The sequence below is a fragment of the Chelonia mydas genome, chromosome 5 (assembly GCF_015237465.2).
Source record: "Chelonia mydas isolate rCheMyd1 chromosome 5, rCheMyd1.pri.v2, whole genome shotgun sequence".
Classification (NCBI taxonomy): Eukaryota; Metazoa; Chordata; order Testudines; family Cheloniidae; genus Chelonia; species Chelonia mydas.
The window spans coordinates 45,554,842-45,579,566 of record NC_051245.2 but is presented as its reverse complement, the minus strand read 5'-3'; the positions used below and the strand labels follow the sequence as shown (position 1 = coordinate 45,579,566).

The window sequence follows — 24,725 nt, the reverse complement described above, 5'->3', positions numbered from 1 at the left end:
GGGTCTGTCAAAGGAACCCCACAGGCTGCTGCCTATCAGCACAGACAAGAAAGAAAACTTAGACAGTGAGAGAGTGTCAGGGACCAGAGAGGAAGTGCCAGCATGGCTTCTGCTTTCAGACTTCAGTGCCACTGCATCCTGATCTTCTTGGCAGCCCTCAAGGGGGAAACCAGATACCTAGAGGTGAGCAATGCAACTGGCACCTATCACAGCTCATCACACCTTCTCCAGCCTTCTTCCAACTCGCAGTTCCAGGTTTAGGGCATCCTGCCTGTCTCCTCTACCCCTCCCACTCCCTTCCAAAGCCTTCGGAGCAGACTGGAGGTAACATTAAAGGCAGCAGGTCCTCTCCCCATGTCCCCAGCTAGTGCCCCTTCCCGCAGCCGGCTGGCAGCTTGGCTAACGGACTGAGAGACTCACCGTGCACCCGGCTTGCTCGCGCCCTCTCTCCAGCGCGGGTCCCCTCTGGAGCCGGCCGCCTTAGCCCGTGACAGGCAGGAAGTTTCAGACAAAGCGCTGTCTGCGCGGGCCCATTTGTGGAGGAGGGCGGGATGCCATTCGCTGACACCTGTGTCGGGGGGTGCAGGGCGAGGGAGGGCTGCTGCCGTCAGCCCATGTCCCCTTGGCCCAGGCTCTTCTTGCCCGAGTGTTTCCTTTCCCCAGGCGAGGGCTGCCGGTGAGGACGAGCCCTTTCTGCTCCTCAGCGCAGACCTGAAGCGGGAGTTGTCAGGCAGGCAGCTCTACCATCGGGCGCTCAGTGAGTTTCTTCGCTTCTCGGCTAAGGGGGGAGGCCCGGGGAGAGCTCAGAGCGGGCGGTCTGAACTGGGGGGAAGGAGGGGGCTGAGGTGAGAACTCAGACACGCGTGTTGTGGGGAGCTCCTGGCTGAAGGGAGTGGGAGATGGGGTGCTCAGCCTGGGCCCTTGGCATGGAGGTCTAAGCCCGACTCCCCCCCAGCTCAGCTCTCCCCATGGGGGGCGGCCGGGGGTGTCTCTCTGCAGCACGGCCCGAGGGAGCTGGGCGCGGGTCTCCCTGCGGGAGCGGCGCTGAGATGCAGCCTCTGTCTCTCCAGGATGCATTGACATGCTGAGCGTGGAGGGGCAGTTCACCTTCACCGCCGAGCAGCCCCAGCTGCACTGTGCCGCTTTTTTCATAGGAGACCCCGAGGAGCTCATCACAATAGACTATGACTTCGTCAATATTGACTGCCAAGGGGGAGACTTCCTGAAGGTAGGAGGCTGGCAACTCCTGGTGATACTCCCGTCCTCCATATACTAACCAGGCACAGGACATGGCATTTATGGGTGTGGGGGGATGGAGGGGAAATGTGTGTGTGTGTGTGTGTGTGTTTCAGAGGTTTAAAAAGTAACTGTCATTGGTACTTGTGCTCCTAACCCCCTTAGGCGCTTCTGAAGCTCTCCCCCCGTAAGATCTGATCATGATGCAGGCGGAGTTGCTTGTTAAACTGCAGTGCAAACGTTTCAGAACTTTCACAGGGGGCCCCTGGCTGTTTCTTCCTCCCTGTTTTCGTGTGATCGGTTTTAAAGAAAAGCCCAGGTAGCCTCGTTAGTGTTGCTTTGTTGTTGCTTTTGTAACACGATGAATCACACGAATGCTGTTGATATTATTGTAGCTCTCAGAGGATTTTCACTGCACAAGCATTTAGCTTTAGTTTACTGATGAGGGGCTTGGTGCTTTCTTTCTTTTAAATGGCTCCAGTGGAGCTTTTCATGGCGTTCTCCTTAAACAGAATGAACTCCATGACTCATGGTCAATTATATTTCAGAACTAAGAAAACGTCACTGGAAAACTTTGATTTCAATGGCCTTACACCAGGAAGAAACTTTCAACAAGTACTTAAAAAAAGGAGTACTTGTGGCATCTTAGAGACTAACAAATTTATTTGAGCAAAAACTTTCGTGAGCTACAGCTCACTTCATCGGATCCGTAGCTGTAGCTCATGAAAGCTTATGCTCAAATAAATTTGTTAGTCTCTAAGGTGCCACAAGTACTCCTTTTCTTTTTGTGGATACAGACTAACATGGCTGCTACTCTGAAACCAAGTACTTAATTCAGTTAATGAGACCAAGGGAGGCTTCAAAGTGCCTGGGTCATGACCTCATGGTGCCCCTTAATCTTAAAATGGGAGGGGGCTATACCCTCGTCTTTCCCGGCAGGGGTCTGTGGATGAGGACAGGAAATAAGGAGGAGGTGTGGAAGGAACCAAGTCAGGCCTTGGACTTTTGACTTCCCCATGGAAATACAGTTCCCTGCTGTATTACTCCTTTGTAGTCTCTCCCATCTTGGGATCTCCACAGGGATCACATTGCCAGTGGGTAATGATAGGGGAGGGGAGAAGTGATACTGGGGACCTCCTGTGGAGCCATGGCATTTAACACTGGACCTTTTCTTTGGGGCCAGAAAAATTCAGACAGAACTTCACTAGGGGCCTTTGTGGCTTTTCTTCAACCTACACTCTGAGTTTCACAATTCTTACAAACAGCTTTACCTGCTTATATTCTAACACCCACATGTAGCCACGTGATAAGGATTTGCTGCTCTAGAAGATCTGAGGCCTGATCCTTAGGTAAGAAAGCCTTTCCCTATAAGCATAAGGATTCCTCACTAAATGCTTGCAGGTTCTGGCCCTTAGCGTCTAAGTGCTCTACATGAAAACCACTGAAGCATGTAATGACTTGCTGAGTAAAAGCAATGAGAAGACAAGTGAATCAGGGCTCAAAGGGTAGTTGCTCAGTTAAGCTAATTGCAGTGCAGATACTTAATTTGTTTTGGCTCTGACAAACAGTATTCTCACAAATTTTCCCAGAACACTGTAAGGGCAAATTTGATGCCATGTTTACTGTTATGTTCTTTCATGGTCAGCACGAGCCTCAGAGTGAGATGAGAAGGAAATGTAGCTCAGTTGGTTTCAGGATGAGAAAGGGACAAAGTGGTTGAGGTAATATTTTTTATTGGACCAACTTCTGTTGGTGAAAGGTACAAGCTCTGGAGTTTCAAAGAGCTCTTCTTCAGCTCTGGGGAAGGTTAACAGCATGCCTAAGCTAAATACAAGTTGGGACACTCTGGTTACCTTCCCCAGACCTGAAGAAGAGCTATGTGAAGCTCCAAAACTTGTACCCTTGGTCCAATAAAAGATATTACCTCACCTACCGTGTCTCCCTTATTAAAAGGAAAGGCACAGAAGGAAAAAGATCTGGCCTAGCACAAGCAGTAATACTGGCAGGAATTCTTCACTGAAGATTTATCATGCTGATTTTTCAAGATGAAGTGCCAGGGCTCAGGAATGTCTTCTATCCAATTAAAAACAAGCATTAAAACATTCCAAGTGGAAAAAGGCAGAGACATCAAAGTAATTAATAGTTAGAGGTTGAGATGGTGACATATGTTTGACACTGATGCTAGATGACGTCAGTCAAAAGCTTGGCTTAGTAATAATGGAACAGTAATAATAATGGAATAATAATAAAAAAAGATAGTTTTAAACCATGAGATTCTCACTCCATCTTCCCTTCATTAAATACAACCAACATCAGCCCTGGGAAAAGTACAGCCTCTAACATAAAATACATGCATTTATCTTCTATGCATTGACTGAAACATCAGCAGTTACTTTCTTTTAACCACAGGGAATATAGAAACACAGATCCTCTTCTAATTTCATTGATGGTTTTGGACTAAACACCTGGTGTCAAAAAAATCAACAAATCCACTACTAGTTGAGTCTGTTTGGTATTGCTGGATTAGGATTATAATACGAGATCTACTTGTAGTAATTACCAAGAAGATGATCGCTAATATAAGCATTATTTTTAGGTACATATGGTATGAAGAGCACTGAGCAAGACAGAAGATAACAAGAATAAGAGTGAGGCAGGTGGCAAATTGGGATTATTTCTATTCATTGGCCAAGGACCAGCTAGCATATCATTTTTGTTATCCCATCCCGCCATCAACTTGTTTCGTTCACCCACCTGTTCTGTGTTATCTGTTTAGATTGTAAACACTTTGGGTCAGGGAATGTCTACTACTTGGCGTCTGTGCAGGGCCTAGCACAATGAGAACTGATCTGGCTGACTCCTCTGTGGCTGCCATAATATAAATGTAAATAATATGAACACATGGTACATGCCCCTGAAGTATAAATAGGACCTTACCATCTAAGGACATCATTCTGAAAACCTTTATTCATGGAAGCAGTCATCTTCTTGCAAGTAGAGTTTGCAGGATAGAACTCTATATAATCTTAAAATACTTAGTCACTCTCTGACCTAGAATACAGCTGCATTTCTGTGCCTTTGATGTGGGACCAATACCTACCCACACAAGAAAGTTTGTTAAATTGCTGATAAGGCTGCAAAAGTGCCTTTCCTCCCAGCACAACCAACAAAAAACAAGGTGATTACCAGGTAAAGCAGCATTAGAATCCCAGCCAAACTCCATTCACAGACCTTACTCGTCAAAGATTAGAGTGCTCAAGTGCATTCACAGACTCCTCACCGCCAGCACACAACCACCCACAACATAGTACACACGCAGTTCCTCAGAATCTCACTCAAAGTTTCCTGGTTTGTTGGACTGAAACTCTGGCTGTCAAACCTCCACAGGTAACTGGAAGGCTGTTTGGGGCGAGGGGGAAGGATAGGTGAGATGGATTCAGCAAGGGTGAGGAGCTGGTAAGGGCATAGCTACAGAACCAGGGAGGTAGCAGGGCTCTGGAAGCAGAGAGATAGGATGCACAGAGGGTGAGGAGCAGCATCAGACAGGGCAGCAAAGCCAGGCAGGAAGCTTCAGAGAATGGATGTTGACTGTGAAGATGCATTGTTCTGTCAGCTGCCACCATGCAAAATATAATAAGAAAAGGAGTACTGGTGGCACCTTAGAGACTAACCAATTTATTTGAGCATGAGCTTTCGTGAGCTACAGCTCACTTCATCGGATGCATACCGATGAAGTGAGCTGTAGCTCACGAAAGCTCATGCTCAAATAAATTGGTTAGTCTCTAAGGTGCCACCAGTACTCCTTTTCTTTTTGCGAATACAGACTAACACGGCTATTACTCTGAAACCTGGCAAAATATAATGTTATCTTTCAGCATTTTTTAAAATTGATCCCCCATGAGATCTGATATTATTTCCAGGAGCACAAAGCATTACGAGGTCATAAACACTGCCTTGTGAAGGCAGAGGGGTCTGAAAAACATAAGACCCTTTGTAAAAATGTCAGGATGGACTGGTTTTTAATCCCTTTAGTGTTTAAACATGAGGGGGAGGGGTTGGATTCTGCCAAGGATTTGTAAAATGCAAGTTTGTATTCCTTTTTGAAGTGGCATCATTGTGGGAAGGATCAGTTTCAGGGCTGGCTATTCAAAACCATCCAGGGAGTTAGGAGCTCATTGAAAATAAATGGGTCCTGTGTTCCTAATTCCCTTATGTGCTTTTGAAAATCTTACTGTCAAACTCCACCTTTAGAGGAAAACTCTAAACTGGAGCCTCTTTTACATCTTTTACACTCTGTAATCTTTGACATGTCTGGAGACTGCTGACAGAACGATAACAAACCTGAACTGTTCTTTGAATCACTGAACCCCTGTAGGTGTTTGATGGCTGGATACTCAAAGGTGAGAAGTTTCCTAGTTCTTTGGACCATCCTCTCCCTACTTCAGAAAGATATGTAGATTTTTGCAAAAGCGGCAACATCCATAGGAGCATCAGGTCATCCCAGAATGTGGCAATGATCTTCTTCAGGATTCATGAACCTGGGAATGGATTTACATTTACAATAAAGAAAAATGACAACCTCTTCCGTAAGTTTGATTTTCATATTGCTACTTGGATTGTCAGATGGGCTACATTTGGATTAGGAACCAAAAAGAACCAATTATCATGAAGCAGGACAGTTGAAAAGAAGCTGGTAAACTTAAAACCACTCTCTCTGAAATCGTTTTGAAGTCTTCAGTAAATTGATAGACTTAGAGGACCAGATTCCTAGCTGCTGTAAAGTGACATTGTTCAATGGAGCTATGACAATTTATACCAGATGAGGACCTGGTTCAGAAAGTACTGATATAGGCTAAGCTTGTGTCTCACATTAAGAGAGAAAGTCAGTGAAATACTAGAGATTTTTTAAGAAAGCCTGCTATATGTAAGATCCAAGGAATTTTTATTTCAAAGATTTGTTCCAATCTATAATGTTAATATATCCAATAAGAGTAAATGGTATTACTTTAAGGATCTTAAATTTGGCAAATGACTAGAGCTGGGTAGGCAATGAGAAAAAATATTCAAATATGTTATTTGAAATACATGGTGAATTTTGTCAAATTACTCTATGACAGTGTTTTTAAATGATTTGCACAGGTCTATAAACTGACCAAATGAAAAATATTTACTCAAAACAGTACAAAATTCAGCAAACAATTTATTTGCCAACCCAGTCCACTTACTATTCAACCCAGTCCAGTTACTATTCTTTGATAAACATGCTAACTCAGAGTGACAGGTTTCAGGGTGGCAGCCGTGTTAGTCTGTATCCTCAAAAAGAAAAGGAGTACTTGTGGCACCTTAGATTTGTGTCCATTTATTCTTTTACATAGAGACTGTCCAGTTTGGCCAATGTACAAATCAGATGTCAAGAATTATAACATTCAAAAACCAGTCAGAGAACACTTCAATCTTTTTGGTCACTTGATTACAGACCTAAAAGTGGCAATTCTTCAACAAAAAAAACCTTCAAAACCAGACTCCAGTGAGAGACTGCTGAATTGGAATTAATTTGCAAACTGGATACAATTAACTTAGGCTTGAATAAAGACTGCGAGTGGATGTGTCATTACACAAAGTAAAACTATTTCCCCATGTTTATTTCCCCCTCCTCCCCCCCCCGTTCCTCACACGTTCTTGTCCACTACTGGAAATGGCCCACCTTGATTATCACTACAAAAGGTTACCCGCCCCCCCCCCCCTCCTGCTGGTAATAGCTCACCTTACCTGATCACTCTCCTTACAGCGTGTATGGTAACACCCATTGTTTCATGTTCTCTGTATATATAAATCTCCCCACTGTATTTTCCACTGCATGCATCCGATGAAGTGGGCTGTAGCTCACGAAAGCTTATGCTCAAATAAATTTGTTAGTCTCTAAGGTGCTACAAGTACTACTTTTCTTCTAACTCAGAGTGCAATTCTGCCACCCTTACCCACACTGAATATGCCCTACTTTATATTCTAGGCCCAAACTATCCTGTGCATGGGAGGAAACTCAGAGGAAGGAATTCTTTGTGAGGATCCCCCATGGAAAGGGTGGGGTTTAATCTCCTCCCTCCCCATATGAAAGGCTGCAGGGGCTGACCCCAAATCTAGATGATCTCTCGGAGGTTTGTGCTTCCATGTAGGCTCTGATACCAGGCACCGCTTCTCTGCAGCATGGTTCCTCTGGAGCCTTCCCTTGCCTGTGACTGCTCTGAGGAAATGACAGTACAACACCCAGGGCCAGGATAAGGGGAGACCTGGATCCCCCGGTTTCACTCACTTTTCTCTTCAGCTCATCCAGTCTCCTTCTGCTCCATATGGTGGACCCTGAACCAGAGCGTGGGTCCCCTGCAGGATTGAGCAGGGTGGGAGGTGAGCTGCACACAGTGGGTTCTGTGTGGATCTAGGGGCAATGTCTGAGCCATACATTAGAATAAATCCTCTTTAAAGGCGAAAGATTCCTTGGAATGAAAATATAGGATCTTAAATATGGCAGAAACAAGTGTGCCAGAAACAATCGCTGCTCTGCACCACGGAGACACAAGGTAAGCTGCCATCAGTAATGGCTGAATCTATCAATTTAATGGAGATTTTAAAATAAAACCAATATTCATCCTCTGGTTTCAATGGGATCCCTTTCAGTGTGAGTAAGTGGGGGCAGAACATGGCTATCAATGAATGTTTTAGTAGATACATAATGTAAGATAATAGCTAGTGGACTTCATGTAGTATGTAGCTTATTATTAAATACTGACCAAAGAGCTAGGTCTTAATCCCTAAGAAACCCGTGCCCCTATGCAGAGCCCCACTGAAGTCAGTTGGACTCCATGAAGATTCAAGAGTCAACCCAGGCAGAGTCAGCTGCAGGATCAGGTCTAAGGCTACATCTACACTGCAGTCAGGGGAATGATTTGCAGCTCGTGGACATGTACCCTCACTACCTTTAATCTAGCCAGCTTGCTAAAAATAGCAGTGAGGATGTGGTGGTGCAGGCTTCAGTGTGGGCTAGCAATGCAAGGATGTACCTGGGGAGGGCAGGCAGGCTTGTATGTCCCACAAATATAGCTAAGCCCTGGTCTACACTACAAACTTATATTGGTATAACTACGTCACTCAGGGATGTGGAAAATCCTGACCTAACCCACTATGTCGACAGGAGGGCGTCTCTCGTAGACATAGCTACAACCTCTCAGGGAGACGGAGCACCTACGCCAATGGGAGAAGCTCTCCCGTCGGCATAGGTAGTGTCTTCACTAGGCACTACAGAGCTGTAAGAATAAACAAACCCTAAACCACAAGCCCGGGCCTTTGTGTCTTCACTGCTATTTTTAGCAGACTAGCTAGATTAAAGGTAGCTTAGATAATCTACAAAACCTTCTAATTATACCCGCAGCTACAGTGTAGATGTAGTCTAAAATACTCAGCTAAAAGGAGTTTCTTTAAGTTCTTTGGCATGTGATATTACGTTCTGAGTGATATGCTGGCAATTGCTAGAGAACAATACCATGTACTAGCCAAAGGAAATGCTGAGTGAATCTTTTTTCAGCATTCTATTTATAATAAATAGTAATAAAATGAATTGTTCTTTGATAGGATCCATTATTTGAGAAAATTGGATACAGTGAAGAGTGCAGACTGGCCTATTTTGGAAGTGTAATGACACTGCCTGCAGGCCAGATTCTGTTCATGATTACACCAGCTGTAAATCAAAATAACTCTGCTGAAGTCAGCAGAGGTCCCAGAGGGCAGAATCTGGCCCTGTGAGTTTGGCCTGTGAGCTGCAATTACATCAAGAGTGTCTAGAACACAGCTGGATGTCTACATCTATGCTGCATGCAGATTGTGACTAATTACGCTGTATCTTTTTCCTGTGCTAAAGCTTGCAATGTCATCTCTCAGACCCCTACTGGAAGATTTACCATGGTAATTCCTCATCAGCACAGAAACTGCAGTTTTTCCATAATCTATCCAGTGGTGATAAAAATATCTGACCTTATACTGGGACATTTAAATAGCCTCCATTTAAAGGTGAGTTGTTCGTTTGTGTCGTAGTAAATTAATGTCTTCAGCTGGAGTGTAGCATAGATAATGAGGTTATACAGAGTGTCATTTGTATATTTACGATTATTAATATGATGAGTGCCCTTATATGTGCTAGGCATCTCATAAGAAACCAAGCTTCAGCTCAAAAGAGCATACAATCTGCATTTCACACAACAAGTAGTGATGGTCCTAAACAGGCAAAAGGGTAACACATATTGTGTAGTTATGGGTGTGTTTAGTATGACAGACATTAAAAGCAGGAATCTATTTACAATGGACCCAGTCCCATGAGGTGCTGAGAACCCTCTGTCCCTTCTTATTTCAGTAGGAGTGGAGGGGACTTGTTAACTTGCAGAATTGGACCTGGGGTGGTTTGAAATCTATGGAAATGGTATAAAATTAGTACCTTGAGTTGAGCCAGGGGAAACTCTGCTGACTGGATTCCTCTGAAGATCACAGTAACACATTTGGACCACAACAGGTCTTCCCAAGAAGACCCATTTATAATTTAAGCCTATTAGTATGGTAGGAGGGAGGCCCAGAGCAAGCAAAGAGCCCCTCCAAATCTATGGAGAGGCAAGCAGGTTCTTCCACAGCTCAGCCATGGAGGAGCTTAAGAGGATTGCACACACAACCTAACAATAAGCAGCTGTTAGTTCTGAAGGGTTCCAAGAACAGGAGGAACACCCACTGTTGCAAAGAACCTTTCCCTCCCATAACATGCAGACTGGGTGAAGAAGTGGGGCAGATTTCTTTGTCCCAGGGGGTGCTTCTCCTGTCTTGGCTGCCTTGCAGAACTACCAGCTGATAATCTTCAAGTTGTGCAGCCTCTTTATGCTCTTCCATCACTGAGCTGTGGAGGAACCTGCTTGCCTCCCCATGGATTTGGAGGGGCTCTTTGCTTCTCTGGAGCTCCTTTGCCCAAAGGTTTTCAATAGTGTTCCATACCTATGGAGTCCCGCAAGGGGCCTGGTTTCTAACCAGCTTCATGATGTCAAGCACCATAGGGTCAAGATTTGGCCGTAAACAACGTATGGGAAAGAACAGCAAATGATTAAAGCTAAGGTACTGGATTTCATGCAGGTAATAGCAATGTTCAGGCTGTGGAGTTTGAAGTATAATTTTTAACCACTTCATAAATTCTCATCATATATTGATTATACCATTGCTATTTCATAAAAACTCATCATATATTGATTATACCATTGCTGTTTTGTTTGAGGCACAGAGCTAGTTTAATTTAAAAAAGAGAACATTTATGGGAGCCTGGGTGACTCAGTAGATAAACTGCATATCTTAAATCTCTGAGGATCCAGCTCATACCAGTACCCAAGTATCACCTTGCCTTACTGGCCCTCCTTGCATGGATTTACATGGTTGTCTCTGACCAAGGAGAGAGAGTGTTCCCACAAACATAGTTCTTAGGTTATTGCCAGGGCAAAAAAACCCCAATAAATGTAGATCTCCTAAGTGAAAAAACAGAGTTTGCCCATTATAAACTAGCTGAAAATGTCTGTGGATCCAATCCTGCCAACAGATGAACACCTCTTTTGTCCCACACGGAGTCCCATTTGTCTCTGGGACAAAAGAGATGAAGTCTCTGGGCCTGCAATCACATAAATGGTGGCAGAAGTTGCCTAGAAATGTAATTTGCACCAATTTGGCATGTGGTGGTGTGCAAAATGAGTGTGACTTAATCATTAACAGGCAGACATGGGATTGTAACAGGAAAAGGAATAGGGGAAACTAACTGAGCACAGCTCTTACCATGGGTTGAAGCAGCAGAATGGGAGTTGGTATAAGGTAGCGCTGGCAGTCAGCATTAAACCACAGAAGAAAATCTTCGCAGTTTTCCAAGACAATGAAGCTGCAGAAAGAGACTCTCCCCAGCTCCCTCAGTCCATAGAAGCCAAAATATACTGAGGGGTTTCCCCAGGATTGCAGGGAAGTGACTTTTGTGTTGGCTCCAAAATCCTCTTTCACCCTGCCCCAGTGGATTTTAGGTCAGCTAAATGGGGTTTCTGTTCCTTTCACAATGCTCCCTACTTGGGAAACATGGAGGGGGAATGTTGTGCTCTCCTGATATTTTCATTGTAAGTTAACTTAGTGAACAGCATAGCCTGGTTAGTTGTCACTCTGACAACTACCTGGAAATGTAATGGGATGGTGAAACAGAGTGGGGCATGTGCACACACGCACACACACACTCTTTCTCTCTCTCAACATTGAAATGAAACATTTTTTTGACAATTTCATTTGACTCCAAACAATTTTTCTGACTTTTCAATTTGCAAAAAAAAAAAAAAAAATTGTTTTCAGGGTCTACTTGAAACATTTTAATTTTTTTATTTTTCGTAATTGCCAGTGAACCAAAAAGTCAGTTATTTGCACAGCTCTGTGTGTGTGTGGAATTTATAGTTAGGATTATATTAGCAGCAAAAATTCATTGCAGTACCTTTGTTAATTAACTAAACTTTGCAAAGGTAATATATTTCAGTACCACAGCTATAGTATCTTACTGTTTTTGATAGGATGATTTGGTTTGTTAGAACCAACATGATCCAAAACCTTAACTGGGTACTCCTATTGCTAAAATCCATCTATAGATTACTTGTATGGTCTCTTAAGGACATTAAATTTGCTAACTTCAAATTAGAGCATTAAACAGGCCAAAAGGGGCCTGATTTTTACAGGTCTGAGCACCCACAACTCCTATTGATTTAAATGATATCTAAATGACTGTTTAATTTATTAAGTATATTCAAAATGTATCTTCTGTCTCTGTCTTTATAGAAACCATCAACGGGCTGTGCAGGAGTGGGAGATTTTGTGGAGCTGTTGGGTGGAACTGGATTAGACCCCTCCAAGATGTTCCCACTAGCTGATCTGTGCCAATCCTTTCATGGTTCTGGTGAGAACTTCTCTTGTTTAAATCTGTGCATGAGGACATAATTAATTAGCAGTAGAGTACAGCAGAAATCTGATTTCCTGGTAGGCTTGGGTACTTCATATGGAGCAGAACCTGAGAATCAAAGCTGTTAAGAGCTCAACCAGTGTGTTTAGGTTTCCTGTATCACAGCCCCTAGATGGAGAACTTAAGGACAGACTAGAAACCACAGCAGGGTTAAGCTTCAATTAAAAAAAAATTCTTATTGCAGATATGTCCATAGTCAATAAGGACTGCAACAGAAGGATGTTCCTAGAAACCATGATAAGGTCAAAACAGGGCAGGCAAGTTCTGAGTGGAGGGGGAGGAGTACTTCGTATTTTACTCAAACTCCCAAGTTGTGCGACGCGATTAAGCAATTTTTGGTCTGCTGACTGAACCGAAAAATTGAAAATATATATATTATATATAATTTCAAGGTGACTCAAAAGCAAAATGTTTAAAATATTTTGGCAAACCAAAGTAGTTAAAAATATACATTTCAGGTCAAACAAAATATTTTGTCCAACCCAAAATGAAATGTTTAATATTTGAGGGTGATTTTTAATACCTTTTAAAAACTTATTTATACCTTTGATGTAAAATATAAAACAAAAAGTCATTTTGAATGGAATAATTAAAATGTTTCATTAAAAATGTCAAAACAAAACATTTTGATTTTTTCAGATTGTTTTGTTTTGTTCGGACCAAAACAATTTGGTGAATTCAGTATTAGCTAAATGTTTTGGTCGACCTGAATGTACATTTTTTGATGAAAAAGTTTTGTCCTAAAAATTTCACCCAGCTCTAGTTCCAAGAGCCTTCTCTTCCTTTGGAAAGAAAAAATGTACTGCTTACATAATTTCCTCTAACATGCGGGACGTTAGAAAAGCTCTAAATCAGTGTTATCTCAAGCTTTTCAGGCTGATGACCTGTTATTCAAAGTAAAAAGTTTTAGCAGTCTCCTTATATTTATTATAAAAGAAAGAGAAAAAATGTATGTGGGATAATAATAAGCCTATATAATGTACTTTTGTGGATATGTGATTCGAGAGATTGACAGAAAACTCTTGATTGTGATGAGTAAGGGTGTATGGGACAGTGAGATTTTCTTTGCTTTAGATTGTAATTCAGCAGCTCGTGATATCTCCTCCTCCTCCCCCCAATTGCCTTTCATGATCCATCTTTGAGGTCACAACCCACCATTTGAGAAAAACTTCTCTACACCAGAGCGAACAGAATTAAAGTCTCAGACAAAAAAAATGTCACTGAGCCTATGCTGAGTGCTCCTATGAGGTAATATTGTTTCCAAGGCAGCTCTTGAATACATTGTGAAATAGTGTTCCAGTTAATGAGAGAAAGGGAAATCATACAATGTTATATTGTTAGCATGAATCTGAACGGTTGGGAGGCCAGTGGGTTCAGGCTCCCTCCAAATACAAAAGGCCACTTTAAGTTCTTGAAATGGTCTACAAAGGTTAATGCCAAACTCCTCCTCGGGAAGCTCATCACAAAGCAGGGTTTAATAACAGGCTCAATGAGCTCTGACAAGGTTTGGGGCCTGATGCCACTCCTAATGCGTATTTGGAAAACACAGGTATATGGAGAGATACAGCAGAATAATTGGAGAAGCAATGAGAAAGACAGAGCTCAGTACTGTAGAACTTCCATACTGAGAAGTTCCATTGATTTCAGTGGGGACTCGGAGCGCACAGAAGACTTAACAGGATGAAGACCAAGAACTGGGAAAAAAGTGAAGGGGAGAAGGGACTGATCTGTGAAGGGGAGAGATGCAGAGGAAGAAAAAAGAGAGAGGGAGAAGGTACAATAGAACACAGGGGAAAAGGAAATGGAGAAAGAGTGGGAGCAAGTGTAGAAAAGGTGTGAGGATGGAAGGCATGAGGACAGGTGAGAGAGTGGGAAAAGAGATGAGCAACAACATAAATTCTATAGAACTGACTTGAAGCAGGATGGATAAGTTTCAGCATAATGTGCTGCTATAAAGCTTTAGGAACAATCATCACATCTTAGAGCTCAGGTTCATCCTAAAAGGGACACACTTGGGCTCTGAAAAAGGGATAGCCCAAAAGTGTATATTTCAAAGGTGATGTGTTGAGGAAGGCATGAGGAATATGTCTGCACTGCCTTTTGATATGAGGGAAGGTTAATAGTAAGGAAAATGTGACATTCCCTCATGGGTGAGGTTAAGATTCTGTCATAGTTATTTTTAGTAAAAGTCAGGAACAGATCACGGGCATTAAACAAAGATTCACAGAAGCCTGCAACCTGTCCCCGACTTTTACTAAAAATACCCGGGAGAGAGGAATGACAAACAGATCACTGCCAAGGCTTGCAGCTGCTCCAGACCCGCCAGTACTCCTGTAGTGGGGGCTGACCCAAACCCCAGCCTCTGCTCCAGCAGCCCTGCCCAGAAGAAGTCACGGAGGCCCCAGAAAGTCATGGAATCCATGACGTCCATGACAGAATCGTATCCTTACTCATTGGTAATGCAACATGGAAACACAGATCTCTTGATGCCTCTTAATCAGTGGGGTGGAATAACCATGTAAATAATCAGCTATCCGTAGAAATGTAGGGCTGGAAGTAACCTCAAGAGGTTGTCTAGTCCATCCACCCCACACTGAGGCAGGACTAAATAAACCTAGACCATTCTTGACAAATGTTTGTCTAACCTGTTCTTAAAAACCTCCAGTGCTGGGGATTTCACAACCTCCCTTGGTAACCTATTCCAGAGCATAGCTACCCTTCTACTTAGAAAGTTTTTCCTAATATCTAACCCAAATCTCTCTCGCTGCAGATTAAGCTGATTACGTCTTGTCCTACCTTCAGTAGACATGGAGAACAATTGATCACCAGTCTCTTTATAACAGCCCTTAACATATTTGAAGACTGTTATCAGGTCCCCTTTCAGTCTTCTTTTCACAAGACTAAACATGGCCTTTTTTTAACCTTTCCTCTATAGGTCAGGTTTTCTAAACCTTTTATTATTTTTATTGCTCTCATCTGGACTCTCTGCAATTTGCCTAAATCTTTTTTAAAGCATGACACCTAAAACCGGGCACAATACTCCAGATGAGGCCTCACCAGTGCTGAGTAGAGTGGGACAGTTACCTTCTGTGTCTTACATATAACACTCCTGTTAATACATCTGTCTTTTTCGCAATGGCATCTCATTGTTGACTTATATTTAATTTGTAATTCACTATAACCTCCAGATCTTTTTCTCTAGTACTACTGCCTAGCCAGTTATTTCCCATTAGTATTTGTGCATTTGACTTTTCCTTCTCAAGTGCCATGCTTTGCATTAGTCTTTATTGAATTTCATCTTGTTGATTGCAGACCAATTCTCCAAGTTACTAAGTCATTTTGAATTCCAGTCTTGTCCTCCAAAGTGCTAGCAACGCCACACAGCTTGCTGTCATTCATAAATTTGATAAGCATACATTCCACTCAGTTATCCAAATCATTAATGAAAATATTGAATAGTACCAGACCCAGGACAGACTTCTGCAGGACACAACTGGACACATTCTCACAGTTTGATAGCAAACCATTGATAACTACTCTTTGAGTATGATTTTTCAATCAATTGTGTACCATTTTATAGTAATTTCATCTGGACCGCATTTCCCTAGTTTGCTTATGAGAATGTCATGTGGGACTGTGTCAAAACCCTTACTAAAATCAAGATATATCACCTCTACTACTTCCTCTCTATCCACTAGGCCAGTAACTCTGACAAAGAAGGAAATTAGGTTAGTTTGACATGTTTTGTTCTTGACAAATCCATGCTGGGCTATTCCTTATAACCCTATTATTCTTCAGGTGTTTACAAATTGATTAATAATTTGTTCCAGCATCTTTCCAGGTATTGAATTTAGGCTGATTGGTTCATAATTCCTCTTAGTAAAGATAAATTCATCTTCCCCCAATGCGTGCCCCTGCCCTTTTACTTTGTTGTAATGAAAAGAGGCAGGATTGAAGTAGACATCTGTTTTGATACTCCCCCATTCACTGTGTTACAGTGCACATTGTACTCTCATCCTGAATTCTCCTATGGAGTGTTGTCTTAAGAAAACCTGACTAACATGAGTGTTCCCTATTTGGGCATGCTACACTAGAATTTAAACACACCTTTTACATTAGGAGGAATCTTCTTGGTGTTGGCACCTAAAAACTGTCATTTTTTCAATAGGAAATATTTCACAAATGGTTTATTAATGACACCTCCGTGGTTGGGAATGGTTTCCTTTAAATATTATTATCAATGGCATTTAACATTCATATACATTTCAGGGCATAGAAATAGAAAGGGGACAGGTGGAAATAACATATGGAATTAGTATTAGTAAATAGAACATTTGATGAAATGGTCAAACCGTTTAAAAATTAATAATAAAAATACAAAATTTTATTTTTTAATTTTGTTAATATTTAACTTGTATTCAGTAGTGTCATCATTCTACAGTCAGCTAGGTGAAAAGTTCATCATAGTGGGAAAGTTATATATAGGAATGGATACTTTCAACTATATATTTAGACATTTGTATTTAGTAATTCCTAACAATGTAAAACGCTATCTTTTCATTGATTAGCTCAAATGAAGATTGGCTGTGACAATACTGTACTACGAATGGTGTCCAGTGGCAAGCATATTAATCGTGTGTCATTTGAGTATCATCAGCTTGACCAATATGAATTGGAAAACAGAAAGGAGAATAGCATTGAGGAGTTCTGCTTCCCTAGTATTTGAGAAACCATTCAAAGCATTTTCACGCTGCTAGCAAAAATATCGTCTTGGCTGATAAACAATGTACTTTTAATTTTAACTAACTAGTATTATCAAACTTTCTATGGCATACACATCCTTATCTTTTTCATCTTTTTCATATTAAACAGCTGTTCCCATGACCAATCAGGAAAAATGACTTAATGTGTTAATCTTTCTATTTATCATAATACTTTTTTTTGTTGCAATATTTGGGTTCCTTTATTGTATCCAAAATTAATAAAGACCATGTTCCCAATATAATTATTATTTCAAAAGGACATAAGCGAAAATCCTCTGTGTAGCTAGTTTGAGCACTCATAAAAACTACAAATTAATATCAAATTCAATTAGCAACTTTATCTTTTTATATCAGATGCACTCACAAAAAGAAAAAATATGGTGGAATGTACATCAGTTTTATAATAGAAAATCCATTATTAGTATGTACAAAGATTGCTTATTTATTACTATAAATGTACTATTATTTATTTCTAATTACTTGTTTTTAATAAAAACATTTGTAGCATGGAAACTTTTCCTTACACAAGTCCAAACATGAATAAATACATTCAAAGTGTTGGCAAAATTTTATGTTGCATTTGTCTGAGAAGCTGTTTAACTCTCTGGTTAACTTTGTAAATCTTGTGCAGTTTTTTTGGAAATGATAATCTTAGACATCTGTCACTGTAAAACTGGACCATTAAACTAACATTATGGCCATAAATTCAGTTTGCTCTGTTGCATACCCATATGAAGACTTACAGTAAGCACCAATTTAATAGTTAATTAAAAACCTTAAACAGTAAAGATAACGAAGTGGGCACTATGAGAAAAGTGTGGGTATAAGTGCCTACAAATACAGGTATTTTTGTCCCTGGACCTTTATCTACCCATAAGAGGGGGATGTTGTGTTACCATTCCAAGTACAAAGCTTCCAGAAGAGTGACAGTATATTGAAATATCAGCATTACACAAATTATCCTACCTTAGAAAAATAAGGCTCCATCTCAAGTGTATCTCAGGAACACTTCTCGATTAATTCTTTATGTCTTTGAAATTATTGCTGCTAAATTTAGGCCTTGGTGACATTATGACTGAGATTTTTAATAGTGGGTCCCTAAAATTAGGCTCCTATATCCATATCTAGGCACCTAAGCAAATGTCCTGATTTTCAGAGCTACCAACCACTCATCTGCTCCCACTGAAATCAGTGGAAGCTGCTAAGGTGTCAGCATCTCTGAAAATTGACACTTCTGTAGGAGCCTAACTTTTGGGACCCTGATCTGAACCTATAAATTCTGTTGTGGGTTGGGTGAATCATCATTGAAATAGGTGGGTGTAACCACTGCCCCTCACTTAAGATAGTGGTAAGAAACAGTTAGGCTCTTTTATGAAATAACAGGAGTTTTTGTCCTAAACACAGGTACACGCAGTGCCTTAACCAAAAACACATGTGATTCTGCCCAGGAATTAGCATCATGTGGGCAGAGGGTTTTTAGCTGGTGTGTGTGTGTGAGAAGACAGAAGCAGGCAGAAAGCCAAGCTGACAGTAACAGAAATGCTGGAAATGTGGCCCCGAGAGAAAGCTTTTGGGGCATAGAATGCTGGCTGGAAAGGCAGGCTTGGAATAGGAAGCAAAGAAACTTTCTCCTGCTATTTGTTCCTACAGCGTTCAGGGAGTCAGGATTTTGTGTATAGTCTTTGTAAATAAATAAGATTGCATCAAATAAAATACCTGTCTCTATCATCAATTTCTCCTTCTAGTGGAAACAACCTGCAGGGCCCTGCACTCCCGCTATCAGTGTGTGTCAAAAAGGGGTAACAGTACAATTATCTTTTTGGAACCAGATCATGACACCCTCTTCAGAATCTGTTACAAAAACCATGCTTGAGAGGTGTCCACGTAGCCATTTCTTTCTCACAATGCAATCACGTTATGTGTGAGTGTGTGTGATACCCATCATGCTTTGTATCAGTGTATCCTAGGAACACCTAGAATGTTATACTCTAGCAACAGAAGGGAATAGAGGGCCTACTCTCTACTGCTTCTTACATTATGTAGTAGTTTATATCCATGCCAAGTGAATGCAGTGTTCTAACATCAACGTGAGTGGAAAGTGTCTGAGCTGATGGTACTTTACACCCTCCTTTGCAAGCATGTAAATGGTTATACAAGCTGCAAGGCAATTACGTGCCTAAGGCGTGTATCCAGAGGACCTAGAGGCTCTATGCACAGTGGCACCAGCAACATGCAGGGCAATGCACTTTACTATGCCATGCTATATAGATAGGCTAGGAGGACCAGTCAGCCCAGTTACACAGCCCAGTAGAGGATTCCATCTACATAGCAAGGAGACAACCATGTGTTGCACTGACCACAGACAAGGGTGACATATGGCTATTCGTGCACTTACTAACCATGGCAGTTATACAGCATGTGGACGCAGTCTGTGTGAAGAACGAGCCATAATAGCCTGTCTTGGCACCATCCTTTGCTGCAGTCACCAGAACACCCTGCTACCCTATGAACAAGAACTCTACGGCTCACTGTTTCAGCATTTGTAATGTTTTGTTATGAAGTCTAAATTGAAAGCCTGGGATTGTGAGTGTTGCTTACAGTGCAGTAGTGATATATTCTCGTACTGCAAGTGCTGTTTTATTACTGAGCCAATGTTAAGAGTGCACATTACTTTTCTCTAGTCCTTGTGGCACTAGTGCTGAATAACGGTTGTGTACCCCTGTGACAGGATCCCCGGGGTGCAACCTGGGACTGTGGGGCCACTGTGCCCCCTTAACTTGCTAAGCTTGGTTGTCTATCACAATGCCTTACTGGTTTACAAGCAGCAAACCCCTCCAGCTGCTGCTATCACTCAGTATATCAACGTATGGAGCCCCATACCCAGCTAGATTGCATGAACGCTCCCAGAGCCACTCATGAATCACACAGAGCAGAGGTTCTCAAACTGTGGTCCACAAGCTCCATTCAGGTGGTCCAAGGATAGTTCTCTCTAAGGTGCGGGCCTGGGCGGCTGCATACAAGAGAACGAAGGGCCACCCACCTAACTAGTGGAGCCGTGCAGGATTGGCTCCACTAATGAGGTGTCTGGACCCTGGAGAAGATGCACATGTAAGGTGAGGTGGTGGCCTTGGGGAAAATAGGGGGTAGGTGGGAAGGGGCAGTGGGGTGAGAAGAGGGGGTGGGTGGAATTTGGGATGTGCAGGTCTGTGGCAGCCAGAGAAAGAGGTGACTTTTCCCAGCTCCAGGGCTGCGGTTGCCGGGGAGAGATGGCCCTCCTTCCCAGCCTCAGCTGTGTGGCTGTTGTGGTGGGGGAGAGACCCCCCTCCTTCCTAGCCCCAGTTCAGGGGCTGCTGTGGTACGGGAGAGAAGGAGAGACTCCCCTCTTTCCCAGCCCCAGCTCGGGGGCTGCTGCGGCGGGGGAGAAAGGGCACATCCATCACATTAGAAAGGTAAGACTACTGATATTAAAATATGAGTTGTGTGCTTTTATTTGTAGAAAAAAAACATTAATTATTAACTTTTTTTATATAGCGGTTTTATCCAAAGTGCTTTATAATAGCTAACAGTACAAACAACACTTGGAAAGATCATTAAGTGGTCTGCCAAGACCCTCAGCAATTTTCAAGTGGTCCATGAAAAAAAAAGTTTGAGAACCACTGACACAGAGCAAGTCACTAGCCAAATTCTACCAGCTCCCAGACTTCTACCTCAGGAATATACTGTCTTGCGCTGTTCAAGATCTTTCTTAAGCAATGCAAGTTTATTAATTGGTTCACCACTTCGTTAATGGAAAGTGGACATGCAACAGCCTTTTTAACCTGAGAAGATTTACCAAATACAGCCCACCCTAGCTCACCTCTGCCTCCTCCCCTGAGCGCACCTTCCCCACTTCTCCCCCTAGCTCCCAGTGCTTGCTGCCGTGAAACAGCTGTTTTGCAGCGTAACAAGCTGTGGAAGGGAAGGGGGAAGAGTGGAAACGCAGTGCACTCAGGGGAGGAGGCAGGGAAGAGGTGGGGATTTGGGGAAGGGGTCCAATAGGGGCAGGGAGGGGGCGGAGTTGGGGCAGGTACTTTGGGGAAGGGGTTGGAATGAGGGTGGGGCAGGGATGGAGGGGGGCACGAGCACCCACCAGCACCATGAGAAGTTGGCACCTATGATTCCATATGCTTGGCGAACACAAGACCAAGCATGTCTGGTGGGCGTTGCTGAGTCACCAGGCAAGGTTGGCCTTGTGCAAGTGAGTAATTCCCCTGGTGTTTCCTAACTTCATATGCACTAACTATATACATATTTAGATAAAACAATGGCTTTCAGCAGATCATAACCTTTCCCATGATACCTTACATGGCATGCTTTATATGAAATATCACAATTATATAAAAATGATGAATATGAGGGTTACAGGGTGCTCCCCCAAGATATAGTGTCACATGTTAAGAGTGCACATTACTTTTATCTACTCCTTGTGGCACTATTACTAAATAATGGTTGTGTACCTCCAAAACAAATGAAAGTATTTGTCTAGTGTCCCAGACTGCTATGTTGCTACAGTGCTATTGCGTGGTTGGAAGACATGTTGAGAGGCAAACATTTCACAGCTTCTCTCATGTTATTGGCTATCTTATATGTTTAGGGCATTAACCCTAACATGAGGTATTTGGAGTTTTGATTCTAACACATGGTGTGCAATTTATCACAAACCCGTGCACTTTGTGACATGGGGCCAGGTGTGTCTCCACACTTGCAGCCCCCCAGATCTCATCTGCCCCACTGGCGATTCTGCAGCACTATGCCCCCGCAGGGTTGGGATCTGTGGGGGATGAAAGACAGCCCTTTATTACCTGAGGCTAGGAGACGGGGAAATTATGTGCTTCCCCTACCAGCCCCGTGAAGATCGACTGAAGAGGTGACCCAGCCTCAAGCCCTATTACCTCTCCCACCAATCCTCTTTCAGCGACCGCGGTGGTCAGTGGGAGGTGGAAACTAGGTTGATATCTAGGGGCAACACTCCCTTTGACTTCAATAGGGCCAGGATTTTACCCCAGGGCTCTAGAGCCAATGCAGCCACAGAGTGTGTGTGTATGGCCATGGCAGGTTTGGGGCTAGTCCTGCAGCTCATTTCGGGAGGGGTTCCAATGGAATGATGTTAGAGCAGTGGTTTTCAACCTGTGATTCACAAACCCATGGGGTCCACAGACTTCGTCTAAGATTTCCAAAGGGGTTCGTATCTCCATTTGAAATGGGGTCCGCAAATAAAAAAAGGTTGAAAACCTCTGGCCTAGAGAGTCTCCTTCTGAAGTTTTTACTATACGAGGGGTCCATCTCACCCATGGATATCACAGTCTTGCATTATATAGTCCCAGTGAAGCTGGATCACTGGGCAGAGCAGGTGAGATCACTGGGACCACCAGTAGAATTTCAAACCTAGAAGGTACATTCAAACGGGCTACCATGTTAAAAAAACTGCCTAAGAAATGTTTACTTCTTTCCTCCCCAAAGGCGGAATTTTCCCCTGGAACTACCCTGGTCTGACCTGCAAGATGAGCAGCAAGCACAGGACCAGTGACAGATTTAGGGTCCAACAGCTCAGGACCAGCTCACGGATGAAAATGGCTGCTACACACCCAGGGTGTGGTTAAAGCAGACTGAAACTGAAGAGCCAAAGAGATGTGGGGAGCCGTTAAGAAGAACTGCTCCCCCAAGCCAAGGAGAGGAGGTTCCTGCTACTTTCAGTAGAGGATGTGGAGTGGCACTCCCCAACTCAATGCCTCTTTCTTTAACATTGTTACAGGGTTTAAAGGTAGATTTCTGACTTTCTAATGGGACCCAGTACTGTTTTCTAGACCTAATATATTTGGCCTTAAAATAGCAATATTATTTACATAAAAGCTATTTTAGGTTATTTTCAGAGATTAAAATTTAGTTAGAATTATCTTCTTTCAAGGTATTTACATTCAGGATCTTGGTACTAAGAAATACTAACTTTATAGGTGGAGGGCTATGACAAGGAGTATTCTCTACAAATATCTCTAGTAATTCTGCTGAGTATTACACACACAGTGCATGACGGGGGGTGTTTGTTGACACTTGGCTGGAATGAACTTCACGGTTCACTTGTTGCTTCACCACTTGTGATTAATGTTGCCTTCCAAACTCATGCTGATAAAGCTTTTATATAACCCCACATCATCGTGTATTTTGCACAAAACCACAAGCCATTCTTTGTGCTGCAGATGCAGCTTTTCCTCATGTGAAAAATCAATGCACATTTAAGCCTATCTTCCTGTATTTATTGAGGCCTTAGTGGTTATTAAATGCAGAGAACACAGTAGAGATGCTTTAAAACCACAATTGGAAGGCAGGTTTGCTACTTTTGGTTCCTGAGAAAACAAGAAAGGAAGCAGAGCTGGGAAGGAATGGGGCATGAGCAATCCCACACTCAAACCTCTGGCATTGTGATGCAACTGTCAGACTGCTCCATCATACTGCCTTCAATTTATTTGTTTGTTCCACCAATTAGGTCCTCGGCACTTAAAACTCAAAAGGCAACTAATCACAGATTGGCTGACATTGTCCAAGGGCAGAGAGCCACACCAGTATTTATTTAATAGTTTTTTAAAACAGATATTGAATTGCCTTGGTAACAACCAGGATGAACTGGTCTGTGACGATTGGCAATGGAAATAACCATGCTCAGAACAGGACAAGTGTCATCCTTCTGAATGGGAGTCTAAATATTTAAATTGTTTTCAGAATGCTTTATATTTATAACTAAATGTACTGCTAACACTAATGTGATGAAACTGTGCCATTCAATTCACTTGATTGAAGGTTGATTGCATGGAAGGTTTTATCTGTAATTAGGAAACAGTTTCCAAAAAAGCTGAACAATGAAAAATGTAGGTTTGTAGATTGCACCAAGTGCTGGATGATATAAACAGCTTTGCTATAGAATCTCTCTATTCTTAGAAGATTTAAAATATAACTTCAATGCAGTCAAAATGTTCTTGCTTAACATTCAAGGCAGATTTTATTCTACTTATTCACCTGTACATACCGGCAATCTGTACTAGTGAACCCCATTATGGGGGATACGGCAGACATGTAATTGCCTTATGTAACAAAGAGATACTTTTTTCTTAAAGAATTTTTGATTTTCTGTATGAACTCAAGTAAAACTTCTTACAATCCCAACGCTTTACCTACTCAGTATTAAATACAAGCTAAATTATACTTCAGGGAAGTGATTCATTATAATCATTTTTATTTAGATCCACATTACTTCTGGTAGCTGAGCGATTTGCTTGTTGATAAATTGACGCACTTCTCACTTTTTTCACTTTGTCTTTAAAGATCAGCAACAACTAATCATAGCAACTATGGATTTCACTCACACATCATTTCCTATCAAAGGGAAAGCAGTATATAACACGTGAGTCACCACCAAATGAAAAGTTTTCATTATCATCCACTGTTGCAAACAAAATTGATATTCATGCTATCACGCGGCTTCAAACTCCCATCAAACCATCGTTTACAATATTGACTAATTTCCTAATGTTTCCTCTCAACTGTAATGCAAGGGGGCTTCTGACAATAATGTGCTTTTACCCTGTTATGGAGGCACAACTCTCATCCTCCAGGGGCCCAGACTTAGCATTTTTCAGTGGCCCCGTGAA

General features: G+C 42.2%; 1 protein-coding gene across 2 annotated transcripts; it reads left to right on the top strand.

Annotated features, from left to right (window-relative positions):
• LOC102932894 (corticotropin releasing hormone binding protein) lies at positions 1-24,087 on the top strand. Of its 2 annotated transcripts, none has more exons than XM_037902976.2 (7): positions 1-183; positions 664-757; positions 1,071-1,228; positions 5,612-5,822; positions 9,146-9,294; positions 12,103-12,220; positions 22,546-24,087. In XM_037902976.2, the coding sequence occupies exons 1-7, from the start codon at positions 103-105 to the stop codon at positions 22,683-22,685; spliced, it is 951 nt and encodes a 316-aa protein (XP_037758904.1). In that variant the 5' UTR covers positions 1-102; the 3' UTR covers positions 22,686-24,087. The 2 variants fall into 2 exon arrangements, with proteins under 2 accessions (XP_037758904.1, XP_037758903.1); XM_037902975.2 differs by lacking the exon at positions 22,546-24,087 and adding an exon at positions 16,852-17,312.
• Positions 24,088-24,725: the final 638 nt, after the last annotated feature.

What these genes read in the sequence shown, in the direction of transcription:
- LOC102932894 (XM_037902975.2), top strand. Translation starts at nt 103, where the DNA reads ATGGCTTCTGCTTTCAGACTTCAGTGCCACTGCATCCTGATCTTCTTG. An exon ending in GGGAAACCAGATACCTAGAG is followed by an intron (nt 184 to 663) that starts GTGAGCAATGCA and finishes TCCTTTCCCCAG; the next exon opens with GCGAGGGCTGCCGGTGAGGA. An exon ending in TAAATAGCCTCCATTTAAAG is followed by an intron (nt 9,295 to 12,102) that starts GTGAGTTGTTCG and finishes CTGTCTTTATAG; the next exon opens with AAACCATCAACGGGCTGTGC.